General features: G+C 39.2%; 1 protein-coding gene across 1 annotated transcript in view; it reads right to left on the bottom strand.

Annotated features, from left to right (window-relative positions):
* ITPR2 (inositol 1,4,5-trisphosphate receptor type 2) overlaps positions 1-16,144 on the bottom strand; it is a 255,879-nt gene that overhangs the window by 203,692 nt on the left and 36,043 nt on the right. The window contains exons 3-9 of the mRNA XM_065742442.1: positions 15,688-15,803; positions 14,309-14,395; positions 13,465-13,623; positions 7,548-7,646; positions 6,974-7,057; positions 5,729-5,875; positions 4,816-4,911 (exon numbers count right to left, since the gene is read on the bottom strand). Of these exons, the coding sequence (XP_065598514.1) occupies positions 4,816-4,911; positions 5,729-5,875; positions 6,974-7,057; positions 7,548-7,646; positions 13,465-13,623; positions 14,309-14,395; positions 15,688-15,803 (788 nt within the window). The remainder of the gene's footprint in view (positions 1-4,815; positions 4,912-5,728; positions 5,876-6,973; positions 7,058-7,547; positions 7,647-13,464; positions 13,624-14,308; positions 14,396-15,687; positions 15,804-16,144) is intronic.

Here is a 16,144-nt window from a genome sequence, read left to right as displayed (position 1 = left end):
ACAGTGCAGCAATGTGCAATTAGCAAATGCCTACCACTGAGTTTCCTTTTTAGCAAAGGTCCTTCAGGATGACTCAGTTTCAGCCAGAGTAGTATGGCCTGGAGTATTAATAGGTCTTACGAAACTTCAAAGCATACTGATGAAAATCAGCTTAAGTAACACCATGTGGAAAGGGGATTAAAGGAAAAGAATAAAAGTGAAACTGCATCAGAATTCAGGTATCAGAGAACACTTAATTTTCCAAAGGTACCTAAATCTAGGTAACTGTGATTCTTAGAAACCTGTAATGTAGGACTTATTGTAGTGTAAATAATCCCCAAGGATGGTACTCAAAAATAGTATGGAAGATACCATATTTCAGTAGGTCTATATAGATGGTACACAGATAGCTAGCAGAAGAGGGTGGCTCACGTTTAGGATGATAAAGGCTCGCTGTGGACTCCACACGACAGAGATCTCCAAGAAGAGATCCTTCCCTGGTGGTGGTCAGCCCTTAAATGGGGTTTGGGAGAGGTGAAGCCAGGCTCCACCCCTTCCAATCACACAGGTATATCACCTTCACCTGTGCCCCTATGGTTGACTCGGTGCTCACCTCAGGTGACCAATCAGTGGTTTAGGCTGTGATCCAACAGTTCCCATACACTTAACACATCCTGATTTCTTTCAAGTTTACAAGAATTAGATTTACTTGGGTGCACATTATGTTCACTGAATAGCAGTACTGCCTCAATTTCATTTTTTTCAACTACTTACTGTAGCACTGACACATCTGTAAGTATATTACTTGAAAATTTCTGAATTCCTTTGAGTAGGCGGCTTGAACCTCCTTAGTCCCCAGACCATCTCCTGGACTTAATAAGCTGCAGTGACATCCTTTTCCTACTTAAGTCAGACCCACTTAATCACAAATTAGGCTGATCAGTTATTTACATCTCACACAAGCCTGAGAGAAAAAGAGAAGGCACATCATTACTACAACATAGAAACCTAACTGCAGAGGAGCAAAAGGGAACTCTGGTGAAGGACACTTCTGCTCATTGTGTGAGATTTCATCTATTCAAGGTTCTACTGCAGAATTCTCAGTGCTAAACATCACCTTAATTTACATAAAGATGAAGGAAAGAAATGCCTGCTGTAAAAACTGATAAATCCTGATTTACAATTTATCAGACTGTAACATAAATTGTATCATTAGCCAACCAACACAATACCTTAAAGATTCATGAATTTTGTTTATTTATTTGTACTTATTATTCAACTCCAGATATCTTTATCATGGCAGTTTAATCAAAATCAAGTCATAGTAACATGATGCTGTTGATAATTCACACTATGAGTAATCTTCCTGTGCTGCAACAGTAAAGATAAGAGTTTGGTAAGCTTTGCCCAAATGGTTTAAAGTTATCTCATGTACATTTGGTTTCTGCTTCCCTGTTCATAATTTTTTGAGGTGTATGTTGGGGTGCTCTGTTGGGGCTGACAGCTGAACGATGCAAAATACAGTTCACAGGTTTTTATTACAACATTCTCTTTAATATCTCCACCAGTAGGTATTTTACACTTCATAGATACAGTAGCTAATGTCTCTCTCCAATCATAGCATATCATTTCTGTTCAGCCCAAATTATTTTCCAGCTCTCACCCTCAGCATTACAAGCCTTCCTATTGGGGATTTCCCTTCCAGAGGTAGAAAGGTCCCAAGCTCAGGTTCTGCGTTCAGTGAGGCATGACTCTTCTTCACCTTGAGATTTTTCTCCTGAAAATCTCTGAGCAGATAAAAGTATAGAAGAAGGAAGCTCATCATTCTGTCAGCAATCTTTAGCGCTGAGTGCACAGTGAAGAAAAAAATGTACCTTTTCTGACTCCATCAGTCTATCTAGTCTGAATAAAGGTTTCTAGCAGAAGCATCTCTTAATATCTCTTGAAAAAAAAAAAAAAGGAACTGGGAGTACTGGTTGCCATTTGAAAATCAGCTATTATTAAGCAGTATTAAATAAACAATAAAATAAGCTGGCTTCAGAGAAGCCAGAATGTTGCTGCAGCTCAGAGGCAGCAGTGTAGAGAACATTAGTAAAGGAATGCTGGCTCACTGCTTCTTAAAGGGATGATGCTCCTCTCTTTCAGACAGAGATTTCACCACCGTCAAATTTTTAACCTGCACTATGAATTACTACCCTAATCAATGAAAAGATCCATATTACACCAAGTCTTACATGGAAAATAATGTAATTGCTTATGTTTTGATCCTGGTTTTGAAATACTCAGAAAAAAGTAAAAGTATGAAGGCAGTTGTTTGCTCTTACTCTGCAATCAGTGTAGGCTGAAACAGGAAAGTGAAAGCATCACCCTGGGAATATAAGGGACTAGTCTACATACAGAAGTTGCACTGATGCAAGTTTTACTTGAACCAGTTAGAGAAATGCTTTTTTCAGGGGCTCTCTAATATACAGTGATTACAACTGGCTCCTGTAAATTTTCACACTCATGCTTGCAAGCGTAAGTCAAAAAGGTAATCCTACAAAAACTTAACTAAATCAGTGGAAAAAACTTTTTCCTGGAATTCCCATTCTTCTAACAGGGGTAAAGAATTCTTCAAACCCTTTTTTATTCCAATTTTTAGTCAACCATGCAATCACAGAATCCTGCTATAATCACTGTGCACAAGAATGACATCAAAAGCCATTACAACAACATACGACAGGTTTATCCTCCCCAAGTTTTTAAAAACTTTAATCACTATACAGCTGTCTGAGCCAGAAAATAAGAATATTTGACTGATCACAGCATAAGAATCAATGGTAAACATGAGCAGAAAGGAAAGCGAATCCAAGGATTCCCTCTCCTGGAGAGAAGAGGGGCCCAAGAAAGCTGATCAGTATTCAAGGACCACCTCCTCCAAGTCCAGAAGCAGAGCATTCCGAGAAAAAGAAAGGCAGGCAAGAATGCCAGGAGGCTTCAGTGGATCAGCAAGGAACTCCTGGACTTAGTTAAGCCCAAAAAGAAAGTCTATAGGGAGTAGAAGCAGGAACAGGTTACTTGGGAGGACTACTAAGAAGCTGTCCAAGCAGCAATGGATCACATAAGGAAAGCTAAAACCCAGACAGAATTAAATCTGGCCGGGGATATCAATGAGAACAAGACAACATTCTACAAATATATCAGTGATAAGGTCAGGGAAGATGTGGGCCCACTCTGGAAGGAAACTGGAGACCTGGTCGTGAGGGATATGGAGAAAGCTGAGATGCTCAATGACTTCTTTGCCTCAGACTTTAGCAGTGAGTGCTCTAGCCACACCATTCACATTGCAGAAAACAACGGTAAGAACTTGGAGAAGGTGGATCTGCCTGCTGTAAGTGAAGATTGGGCTCAAGACATTCTAAAGAACCTGAAGGAGTACAAGCTCATGGGACCGCAGGAGATCCATCCATGGGTTCTCAGGGACCTGGAAGATGAAGTGGTCAAGATGCTATCCATCATATTTGAAAGGTCATGGCAGTCTGGCAAAGCTCCCACTGACTGGAAAAGGGGAAACATAACCCCATTTTCAAGAAGGGAAAAAAAGAAGATCCAGGCACTACAGGTCAGTCAGTTTCACAGAATCACAGAACTGTAGTGGTTGGAAGGGACCTCTAGAGATCATGGAGTCCAACCCCCTGCCAAAGCAGCTCCCTAGCCCAGGTTGCACAGGTAGGCGTCCAGGCGGGTCCTGAATGTCTCCAGAGGAGACTCCACCACCTCTCTGCGCAGCTGTGCCACTGCTCCGTCACTGCACTCTGAATAAGTTCTTACGCACATTTGTGCAGAACTTCCTATGCTTCAGTTTGTGGCCATTTCCTCTCGTCCTATCACCACACACTGCTGAGAAGAGCCCGGCCTTGTCCCTTTGCCTCCTGCATCTTAAGACATTTATAGATATGGATCAGATCCCCTCTGAGTCTTCTTTTCTCAAGGCTGAACAGACCCAGGTCTCTCAGCCTTCCCTCGTAAGAGAGGTGCTTCATGTCCTTTATCTTGTAGCCCTCCACTGTACTCTTTCCAAGAGATCCTTGCCTTTTTCATACCGGGGAGCCCAGAACTGGACACAATACACCAGGTGAGGCCTCACCAGGGCAGAGTAGAGGGGGAGAATCACTTCCCTAAACCTGCTGGCCACACTCTTTTAAATGCACCCCAGAAAACCACCTCTGTGCCTGGCAAGATCATGGAGCACATCCTCCTGAAGGCCCTACTAAGACACGTGGAAAATAAAGACAAGGTGATTGGTAGTACCCAACATGGCTTCACCAAGGGCAAGTCATGCCTGACAAACATGGTAGCCTTGTATGTCAGAGTTACAGCATCAGTGGATAATGAAGAGCAACTGACATTATCTACCTGGTCTTGTGCAAAGTGTTTGACACTGTCCTGCATGACATCCTAGTTGCCAAATTTGAGGAATAAGAATTTGACAGGTGGACCACTTGTTGAATAAGGAACTGAATGGATGGTTGCACTGAGAGTTGCAGTCAACTCCAACTCAAACCATCCTATGATTCTATGCTTTCTTTGGCACCATAATGACTAACAGCAGATTTGAAATTCAACGGTACAGTGAAAATTAAGGTTAGATGTTGTCTTGAATTCATCTACCAGTGTACTGCAGCTCGGAAAATTTACAGCCATACAGTGTGATGCAGCAGTGCACATTCCATTTTCCCCATTCAGATCTGGTATGGGATCTTTTCACAGACCTACCTACTGCAGTGGCTCTGAATTAGAACATGTACTGTAATTTGGTTAGGCACACACAACATCATGTTTAATTGACATTCTTACCTCTGCAGCTAAGTAGTTTCCAGTTGCCAAGTGCTTAAATCTGAACAAACTATTCCACTGTCCTGCCCCTCCCCGGCATGGATCATGATGGACAACCTGTAAGAAGGTGTACAGATTTTTAATAGTACTTCTCAAAGTCATGCTTCAATCACTGATATTTCTTACAACTCATTCCAAATAAAAGTATGTAAACTACATCATTACAAACAGTTTAACACACAGAGGTGTTCTGTGTTCACAGTAAGCCCACCATAGATAACCACTAATCACATTTACTTTTCACCAGGTGACAGAAAATATGCCTTGTATTACTTTCCAAGTGATGAGCACTTTGTATTAAAAGCACAAAGTTAGTTCAACATCTAAGGATGTTTGGACACAGGAGTTACAGTATTATAATGGAGCATGTGGCATTCCAGCTTCCAACATTCCTTAGTTAATATATCTGCTAATCCCACTCAGCAAAGACAACCTTAGTCAGTCTAATTTTAAACAGACGTTGATGTGCCCTGCTGCAGAAAGTCTTTCACTTTTGTGAGATTTATTGCCAGACATCATCAATTTCAACATTCTATATTGCACAAAAAGTCAAATTTAAGCACTCACAACTCACAATTCATGAGTGTCATTCTATTGGCTTTGATAAAATTGCACTACTTGTGTTGTCTGAATTTGATCCTTCATCATTTCAGTGCAGCCAAATACACTTAAAAAACATCCTCTCCATATGCTCACAGCAATAAAGCATCTCTTCAGTGTTCATCCTACACAAACTGCTTCATAAAATAATAATAGATATGAGGAGGCATATGATGATATCAAGAGGCTATGAATGATTCATATTGTGGTAAAGTATTTTTACTGAACCCTGACCTTCAGGTACTAAAATATTTATGAAAAGGGAAAAAAATACCTCTATCTCCCACAGTGCCTTAGAACTTGTTGCAGAGGTGGCTGACTGACGCAATGTAGTACGAAGGAAAATATGCTGTTTCTTCTCATATTCGTCACAGGTCAGAAACTTCTCTTGCTCTGCATGAAACAACCTAACAACATCTCCCTAAAGTAATATGAGAGAGAAGCATTACTAAGTGGAAGGCAAAGTTGCTAGACTCAATATCTGTACTATCTCCAGTGATGCAATCATAGTTGATGCAAAGAAAATATTTATTAGTTGGCAGGTGCTGGAGCAGGTACTAAGTATTCAGAGCACTGCAATGAATAGTTAATCCAAAAGCGACTTTTTATGTGAGTCTTTTTTTAGGCTTTCCTGACACAACTCGGACTCTTACTTCTGAACCTTCCTCTCTCATGGTCCAATACATCCACGTTCTCTCAAATCCACCTCACTCCACAGTCTCAACTTTTCAATAAATACAACAGGAACTTATTGTTTTGCCTTGCCCCTCACCTAGCCAACAAAGGAAATGTATTTACAAGTACCCCCTTGACCTTATTTGCTATCTATAAAACTCCTTTTATGCTGTTATCTGATATAATAGTCTTATCCTTTCTTCTCTGCAACCAAAATCAATGTCCCTTCTATATTTCTTCCAGTAGCATCATTTTTGTTTCTCCCTGTCTCTCCTCAAAGCTAAATACATACCTCAATACCAAAAAAAAAAAAAAACCAGCCAGTTGATAATGATTTAGTAAGGTACAAATGAGAATAAATTAAGTTTGCTTATTTATGAAAATATTTATATTATACAAGTGATTTATACAAGTGACCTGGAGGTACATGAAGCTGAGCAAACCATCAGCTGTCTTACTACAGCTATTGTCATCTTTCATGCTTCACTCCCTCTTCTAGTATGTTAGACCTCCTTTGGTACCTTGGCCTAAATTGAAACACCACAGCAATTTTGTACAAAGCACTCTTCATTCTAGGCTTAAACTTCATCTTTTCTCCAGGATCCTCTGTTGTCTGTGGTAGAGGGAAGGGGCTGGAAGCTAGCACAATCCAGACAATTCCACTTGGAAAGATAACAGCACAAAGATAAAATACACTAGCTAGTATAGGATAGCAGAGAGGGATCCCCAATGATTCCATAAAGTCCTTTTTTAATTCTTTTTTACCATTTAATATTTCTCTGCAAACAAATAAGGCACAATCATTCAAACTTAGAATACGTACATATATATATATCATACTTACTCCTTTCAGTACGTCATCTCGGTAACTACTGAATTTCATGAACAAAGTTATCTTCCAGCTTGTGTTACAGTTGACAGCATTTACCTTGGGGGAAAAAACATATAATTGGAGTCTTAAAGGTTGTCTTTTTTACTTTCTTATTTATTTATTTATTGTGGAACATTCTATTCATTTATAAGGATACACCACATTTAGAATAGTGAGGAACATGGCCTAGTTCCAGGTACGTGCAGTACCTAACATGCGTCCTGGTGTTCTGTAGGTTTCAGAACGATGGTGATGTTGTAGACTCAGTGGGTATTCTATCTGCTTACAGCCAAAGACTTAAATAGCTGATGGAAGACGACTAACTCTTATACCAGTGAGGGTTTCAGAAACTCATGCAAGGTTCATGAAGCTCTCAGGGCTAGGAGGAACTGTGCAAAGAATAAACACACTTCATCCTGGTTTTCTGAGGTCAAACTGGAACCAGTGTTTAACACTGGCATCTAGCTTATGGCATTTTGGCTACCAGTAAAGAATACAGTATAATACATCTCAGATTGACAAGTTACCTCTCCCCTGTTGAACTCACCTCTTTGCAGCCAGGGTTATCTAGAAGTTCAATGTTGCTAGCATGCAGTGGCTGCCCTGCATTGACTGGCATCAGTACAACTTTATCTCCCACAACAACCTGGAAGTCAGAAAGAAAATGTAGTTTAGACCTATGTAATTATCCAATAAAATGAAGTAATGTTACATTTTTTTCAACAATGACTCAAATGCATGCTCTAGAAATAGCACATGGTGAATTTATATGCACACAATTCACACACCAATAGAATATTTTTTGGCCAGTTCTGTTCTCATGTGCCTCTGCAATTGCTTGGGTTCAAGACACGACACAACTGAGTCCTCACATTCTCAGTAAGCACGTCACTCAGTTGAGCAGGAACTCAAGTCCACGAAATAATGGATATGAACCTATGAATTCCAGGAGCAGATCAGAAAATCTACAGTTTATACTAAGTACTCTTTATCTCAAATTTACTGCCAGTCATAAGGCAGAGAAAGCTTAGAAAATAATCTGTAATCAGGCAGCAGAATGGTCTTCCCTCTATTTCCATAAGATAGCCTACTCCATTAATGTCTTCCATTTCAGAGAAGCCTTAAAAATTTGTCTGTGACAAGACTTTTTAGCCCAGTGACTCCTCACTCTGTATGCCATCCTCTGGCAAACGTCAGGACAGGCTCATGAGTTCTCTGACTCAGACTGTATGACTGCAACCTGGGAAGGAACATAAACAACTGGAAATTCGGAGATGTGAACACATTCCATCCCCCTTCCTGTTACTCCCTAAATTATGTTTGACGCTCAGCACAGGCACCAGGTACATCAGCTAAGCAATCTTCTCTCTTCAAGACAAATTCCTAGCTGATTCCTTGCAAGCAAAGTCCCATGGTCTTGGAATTCTATAATTAAACAGACAGGGACCAACAATATATGAAACTGTCTCAGATGTAAAAAGTGCTTGAAATGTGCATATGGAGAATTCAGTTCATACCTGAGGAGGGCAAAAAATCAATACACAGTGTTATTATATATAGTGATACACATCATATTTTATATATATATATATATATAATCAATGTGTATCACTATATATATATATATATATAGTGATACACATTGATTGGCACTGGTGTTCTGGTTTGTTTATGTTGTCCCCAGCAATTTTAAGCATACACACAAAGACAAGAAGTGGCTAAAGGTGATTTTGGTATACAAAAAGCTGTAAAAGCCATGCTTTTTTAGAAATACAAACAAAAATACATTCTGCATTGATCAGTACATTTCCTACAAGAAAACGAAGAGCCTCATTCAGCCCTGTGTAACTTCAGCACAGACGAATTCGGCCCACTTATTGCAGGGGTGAAAAAGAAGGTTGCTTGCTTTTTATCAACACAGCTAAAATAAAGAGTAGCAAAAGACAGTGTAATCATGCTCAGACTACAGGTAGCAATTCTGTTGACCCAAATAACAAGAAAAAGTCTAACAGAACCAAATAATGGTGACCAGGTGCCTTTACAGTACCTTATGCAACACATTCCTGCATGCCATGCTTCACACAGTCATTACTTACAGACCATTTTAAGAAGTTAAGACCAGACAACTCATTAATCAAAAAACCATCAGGCTTGCAACCTGCAAAGTGGAATCAGGACTTCAAAATTATTGAAAGTACATCTGGATTATAACAACAGTGAAAGATCACATCACTGAGTGTCTCATTCAAAAAAAAAAAAAATTAAAGGCAGGAGGAGGAAGATATCTTAGAATGCATACTGTGATTTTCATGGAGGCAACCAGAGGAAAGAAGTAGTACTCAGCTACTCTGCTCTAGACGTCTAAGAAAGAATGATTATGTGGGGTCATGGTTTCTGCCTCAGTCTCCTCCCCTGCTCCAAATCAAGTAATTGCCCTTGTTGGTGGCCAGCTACATCAATTATCAATTGCCACAGAAGCAACAAGATGTTCCTATGTTCTTCTATCTCTTTTTTCTCCTTGTTTCCAGTCTCCATAAAAGGTTGGAAAGGAAGGTATAGAGGTAATTCAACTGTGCTTGCTCCCTATACATTCATCACCAATGATATAGAACGTGAAAGCAAAGAGACAATCCCAATTTCTTACATATAGCGGCTTTTTGCAAGCTGCAATTCTGTTCTTTTGAATTCCTCCTATTCCCTGCCCATGCCCACATCTCCCACCCAGTTCATTTCCAGCTCCAAATAATGCTCCTGCGCACCCAAAGCAGTGGAGGCAGTACATGTTCATGCACCCACGTGCCCATAGACTCATAATCCATCTACAGAATTGAATGTAGTGACTATAGAAGATAAAGCAATGCATTTCCCAAGTTTTTCCTCTGCATACTTAGAATTAACAGCAGTCCTCTTTTTCCCTAGCTATGTATGAGCAAGCCAGCCACAGTGTGCTGTAAATCAGTTGTCAACAAACAGATCACAGAGACTCTTTCCTCACACATAGAAATGAAATCCTTAAACGTGCATATGATACACAGCTTTTGAGGATCTAATTCCCGGTTCCTTTGAAAAAACTTTTATTCTTTCTAGTCTACATAATAAGCCTCCAGAGAATGATGAAATTCATACTGAAACCAATGAGAAGTCAGCTTTTGAATGTAAAATAAACCTACAAGGTCCCTGAATCACAGATGCAGCAGAGTTCTAAATTTATGCAGCCTTATCTGTCTGTGACTAGGTGGAGAGGTAACACTGAATGTGGAAAGAGCCACAGTCAAAATCCACTGAGTAGTCTTATAGGTGGAGGGTTGACATCTCTTAGAGCAATGATTTTGATTGCACATAAACTCAGTAAGTCCACCTAACAGCTACAGCAACACTGCAACCAAGAATTAGGAAAAAATATTGTAGTACAGGTGTGATAAATCACAAAGACTTCCTGTCACAGTAAGCTATATTAGCTGTAAAGAACTGTAAAGATACAGCAACAGGGATTTCAGTTTGAACTAATTGTCCCAATAGGTTATGAGGCACACTGAAGGATCTGCTGCTCCATCTTCATCACTTTTGTGTCATAAGCACATGCCTGCCAGTCATACTGCTTACATACTTCAAAGACAGGAAGGATTTAGTATAACTTTCACAGTTTGGAACAAGGTAATCTTTAAAGTCCCTTCCAACCTAAGCCATTCTAAATTGCCCATAGCTGGGTGGGCATTCCCCAAGTTCAAGACCACCTTCCTCAGCATTCTGCACTATCAAGTTTATAAGCAACTAACAATGGCAGACAACCAAAAACGTAATCCACACAGAGATAATCCTGCTATCAGTGCAAATCTTGCTTTTCAGTATAACTGGAAACAGCTCTGGCCTTAATCAGTCAAATCTGCTATTGAAGGAGAGCTGAGATGCAAAAAATATTGCAGTGTTATGCCAATTACTGTAAAACTTCTGCAATATTTTTTCATTATTTACATAATGTATCAGTTGCTTTTGAAGCTAAGCTAAAACCGCTTCAGAAAAATTATTTTTAAAATACTGCACAAAGCTAAATAACCACAATGACTTACCAGAAAACTTGACTACACACAACTTCCTATATCATAACTTCCCCCCTAAAAATGACCTTCTTTTCTTTTAGTATATATTCGAACCTTCTCCGCCTGCATAATCTCACACAGTAGCACTCACACAAGCAGCAATATTTGCTTACACCATTCTAGACACAGATTCTGTAAAGACTTGCTAAAATTTATTTTCTTATGGAATTTCCTTTTTATAGCACAGAAGCTGAAAACAGGAAAAAAAAAAAAGCAAAAGAAACAAAGAAGTTTCTAAACAGAGAGAGGACCTCATATATTAACCTAACTTCAAACACTAAGAGATCAGAAGAAGAAAATTATAAAGCAAATAATCTACATATTTTAAAAGATAAAGCATTGGGGTATAAAGTGGCCCCAGCTTATGTGGCATGGGGTGCTCTGTGAGCAGCTGAGTGAGAAGGAGTTGCTGCAAGAGTCGAGCCTCTCTCGCTCTGTGACAGACAAACAAAGGATCTCCCACATCACTTGCTACTTCTGCCTCTCTTAACAGCAGCTGCTGTTGGTAGCTGTGTCTGTTGAAAAGGAGGAAACATGTCAAACCATTTTGAGGAAGCTACCAAAGGTCTGGTGTTTAGCACCCAAATTTTGTAAAGAAAATTATCAACATCTATTTATGTCTAGAAGGAGGAAAAACCTGTGTCTCGAGACTTCCCTCTGTAAAGTACAATGGAGAGCTCACAGCTAAGAAAGAGAACAATTCCAGTGACAGAAAACATGCAGCAGACAGGTCCAAAACAGACCATTAACGTATGAGGAAACCTGACAGTTTCCCACACAACATTTTTAGTGCAAAACTTGACAAATACCCACAGGAAACAGCAGGAAAGAGATCTGCAAAGATCCACCTCTGGAGTGTGCTGCCACAGTGATCGCTGCAGTGATATACTCAGTTTTCAGACAACCAAAACTACTTCAAATCCTCACATTTCTCGTGTGCCCACAACTGTGTCAAATCACATGAAAAACTGTGATTAAACTGATTATTAAAGCTTAAGAGCATTCTGTTTTAAGTGTAAGGGCTCATGACAACTTTGCATTTCACACATTTATTTTCCAGACACAACAAATCAAGAAGATACTGAATTAATGTTATTCTAAGAAATTAAGCCAAAAACCTTAAAACAGTAAGTCACTTTTTTCTTTTTAAGAAGGAAAGGAATATCAGCTTAAGGTTTGATCCACAATACTTCTGTCGCCCAACTGAAAAACCATGTAGAGATCATAGAACGGCCTGGGTTGAAAAGGACCTCAAAGATCATCTAGTTTCAACGTCCCTGCCATGGACAGGGTCACCAAGCACTAGACCAGGCTGCCCAGAGCCACATTCAGCCTTGCCCTGAATGTCCCCAGAGATGAGGCATCCACAACCTCTCTGGCCAGTGCATCACCACCCTCTGAGTGAAAAACTTCCTCCTAACAGCTAACCTAAATCACCTGTCTTAAGTTTAAAACCATTCCCCCTTGTCCTATCATTATCAACCCATGTAAATAGCTGTTCCTCTCCTGAGACACCCCACAGAATTGCTCGTGCCCACTCCTCTTATCTGGAATATATAACAGAGAAAGACTGTGACTGTAGTGGCTTCTGATCATGATCAATGATCAGAATACAATCCTTTCATCCCCACAACATACTGCCAAAAGGAACTGCAATCAACCTTCTGTGAAAAAAGCCTGTAAGGGCTCTTTCCCAAGGGAGAGCGGACAAACATGTCCAGTCAGGCCCATAAAATAGAACCATACAAGTCTATTATGTGACCTTCTCAGAGGTGGATCTGAATTTTCCACATTGGGCACTTAGGCCACAGCTGACTGAACGAAGAATGGAGTTATGGCCTCAAGGTACAGATCTCAGATCTACAGCAAAGAGCTCTCCTATGTATTCCTCCTCTTACCAATATGCACTATCCCACTAATATTTACCCAAAATATACTCACCAGACTGTCAAACCCAGTATCATTCACAGAAGCCACTCTTGTGTTGAGAAGGGATTTAAAGGAATGGGTGTGTTTTCAAGAGACATTCTCTACTGACTTTTCCACAGAATACTGTCTAGTATTTGTGTTTAAATAGACAATAAGGACTCTTAAAAAATAAAAATAAAATAAAAAATACCTTTTTTCTAATGTAAACCAGCATATAATAAATTGTCTTGGCAAAATGTCCCAATGCAACAAGAAGACATTCAGATGAATACGGCTGCATTTCAGATTCCTGACCATATGATTTGATGCTAACAGTTTAAAGTACAGTTTTGTTTTGTTTTGTTTTTCTGAACACTTTATGCCAGTAGCAAAGAAATCACATATCTTTGAGGAGTGTTTTGCTTTCTCCTCTCTTACACATTCAGTATTTCCACGTACATTGTCACCTTCACTCCTTAGTTTCCAGAATGGCTGAATATAAAACCAGGATCCCTCGTTCCCTGCAGCATCCAGAGACACTCGCATAGCATTCTTCTCTAGCAGAGCTGGTAATCTCTTATTGACTGTGAGGTACTTGTTACTTTTTATGTGTAGTAGCTGTAAATAAGTAAGTTTAAAAATTAGTATAGATTTTGCATTTTCTCCCTCAGTCAAAGACCAGGCAAGGGATTTCACACTATAGTGAGTTTTTATAAGATACATAAGCAAAGACAAAATAGAACTATAAGAGAGTTACTGAAGTAAGTATACTGCAGGTTAGGAAAAAAAATACTATATATCAAATTAGATAATTATATCCATCATCTTTTTTACAGCATGTACTACACAGACAGGGCAAGGGTCAATAATGGTGTTATCTTCAGGAACTTCATCAGGGAAGTTGTACTACATTTAAGAACACATCTCTGTCTCATTGATATATCATAAAGTACAAATGACTTCAGTGATTTAAATGGATCTGCAAAGCGCCTCTGAAGTATGATTTTGAAATAAATCTTGAACATATAACATACGTATTGACATTCAGATTCCAGACTGCAACAACAACAAAAAATACCCATAAAATGTATGTAATGGTACATTATTTAAACACAAATGTAAAGTACTTCTAGCAGTCTTTAAAATTAGACAGAAAAGCACATTATTGTAAACTTTACCAAGTCCTGGTTATCTGACTATTGACAACCCAGATTACAGTGCTTAGTTTCGTTTTCACCATATCCTTGAAATGAAACAACTCTTTCAGCACTGAGAGAAGGTGGATGTATTTCTATAGTTTTACCTGTATGACATTACTATACTTTACAATTTCGCCCAACAGCTTTCTGTTCTCGCTTTCATTCTGCTTTTGTTCCAGTTCTGCTGCATGCTGCAAAAGAATGATTATTTCCTTAAATTTTTGAATTTAACATCTGGATACAGCTTCCGGAACAGACAGTGCAAAAAAAAAAAATGACACAATATTAAAATTGCTTCCATTTCTGCACTGAAAAAATTAGCATCTGTCTCTTCCTGCAGTATGATTTTCTGGACAACAATCAAGTGAAATAATTCAGATTTTTATTAACTAAAATAGAAATTCATTCTCAATTTATGGATCACATCTGAAATTAATGCTAACACACCCAGCACACTATTTTAAAATGTTTCACACAAGGAAGATAACTCCATGTGCTTTATTTAATCCCAGAAGAGCAAAAAGAAGGGCCTATGGCTACCTTCTTCTGGTCACCTTTTTTTTTTTTTTGCTCATCTCTTAATTACATACAAATACACTGACTTAATATATAATAAAACACTACTTGGTCACATACTGTGAGACTAAGGGTCAAACACAGCCACAGAACTAATTTTAGCTTCTTACTCTAATTGTTACATAGCAAGCTCTAGCCACCTATCTTGTACCTTCACTGCTGTTTTTAACAGGAAGCATGGACAGCTTCTCTACTAAATGTTAAACTGTAGCCACCATGTTTGACAACACTGCATTTCACTTAGTCTTATGCATCCAATTTTAACATCAGGCTAGCTCTTTTCCAGGGGTATTCAATCTGCACAAATTGCATCTCTGAGTAATTTCCAGTTTAAAGCATGCGAGGCACCACTTTGTCCACCTCTCTGCACAGGTCCTGGAAAGGAGTTCTAAAATAATCACATAATTTAAAACCAAGGTTCACTCTTGACTCTATTAACTTCGTATTTGTACTTTATAAGCAAGTATGGCTTTCAGAAGTTGGATAGCAGAAAGGCACAACCCCCAGCTCAACTTAACTACAGCCTAAAGCAAAATGAAAAATGGGGCAAGGGCAATAAATGCCAGTCAGGAAATAGGAGAGCTAAGAAATTACCATATAAGGTTGGGTCAAATTGCCCAGAGAGGTTGTGGATCCTCCCTCCCTGGAGGCATTCAAGGACAAGCTGGATAGAGCTTTGAGCAACCTACTCTAAAGGGAGGTGACCCTGCCTACAGCAGAGGGGTTGGAACTAGATGATCTTAAAGGTTCCTTCCAATCCAAACCACTCTATAATTCTACAGTTCTAAGGTTGCTACAGTGGCATAATACTTATCATGATTGTTCAAAAGTAAATTGTTCTTTTTCATTCTATTGTTTCACTACAGCCTGAAGATTGAGATAAGATTGCAAATACGATGCCTCTTACTTGAAGTTTCTTCAGCAGTGCAGCTTCTGTGTGATTTCCCTGTTTGGCTTGTTTGGCTTTCCAGTACTGCTTCTGGGCTGAATATCGGTTCATAGGACACACCTTGAAAAGGCAGTCTGTAGAAGAATAAAAGAAATACGAGTAATGTTGAAAGACATTTCCTTCATTTGTAAGTATGCTTTGGATGATTTTCTTTTATAGAAATGGCCTGGATGTGACAATGTTCAAACACAGTCTGAGAACAGTTTGATAGTAATGTTACCATAAACAGAGTATCTTGAGTCAACCACTCCCATTCTGAGAAACCTCTCAGCAACTCCTGAGTAGCTGGGATCTTGCCATGTGCTGGACTCCCTCCTGCTTTGTTAGTACTCTTTGCTGCAGCACAACTTTACAGATTTATTGTCTGAACACACATGGCTTTTGAAACCTTGAAAAAGCTGTTTCACTTTGTGTA

The sequence above is a fragment of the Cyrtonyx montezumae genome, unplaced genomic scaffold (assembly GCF_038088225.1).
Source record: "Cyrtonyx montezumae isolate F1298 unplaced genomic scaffold, pur_monq_1.0 scaffold_3, whole genome shotgun sequence".
Classification (NCBI taxonomy): Eukaryota; Metazoa; Chordata; class Aves; order Galliformes; family Odontophoridae; genus Cyrtonyx; species Cyrtonyx montezumae.
The sequence above is the reverse complement of the archived record's forward strand: the minus strand, read 5'-3'. Positions and strand labels throughout refer to the sequence as shown.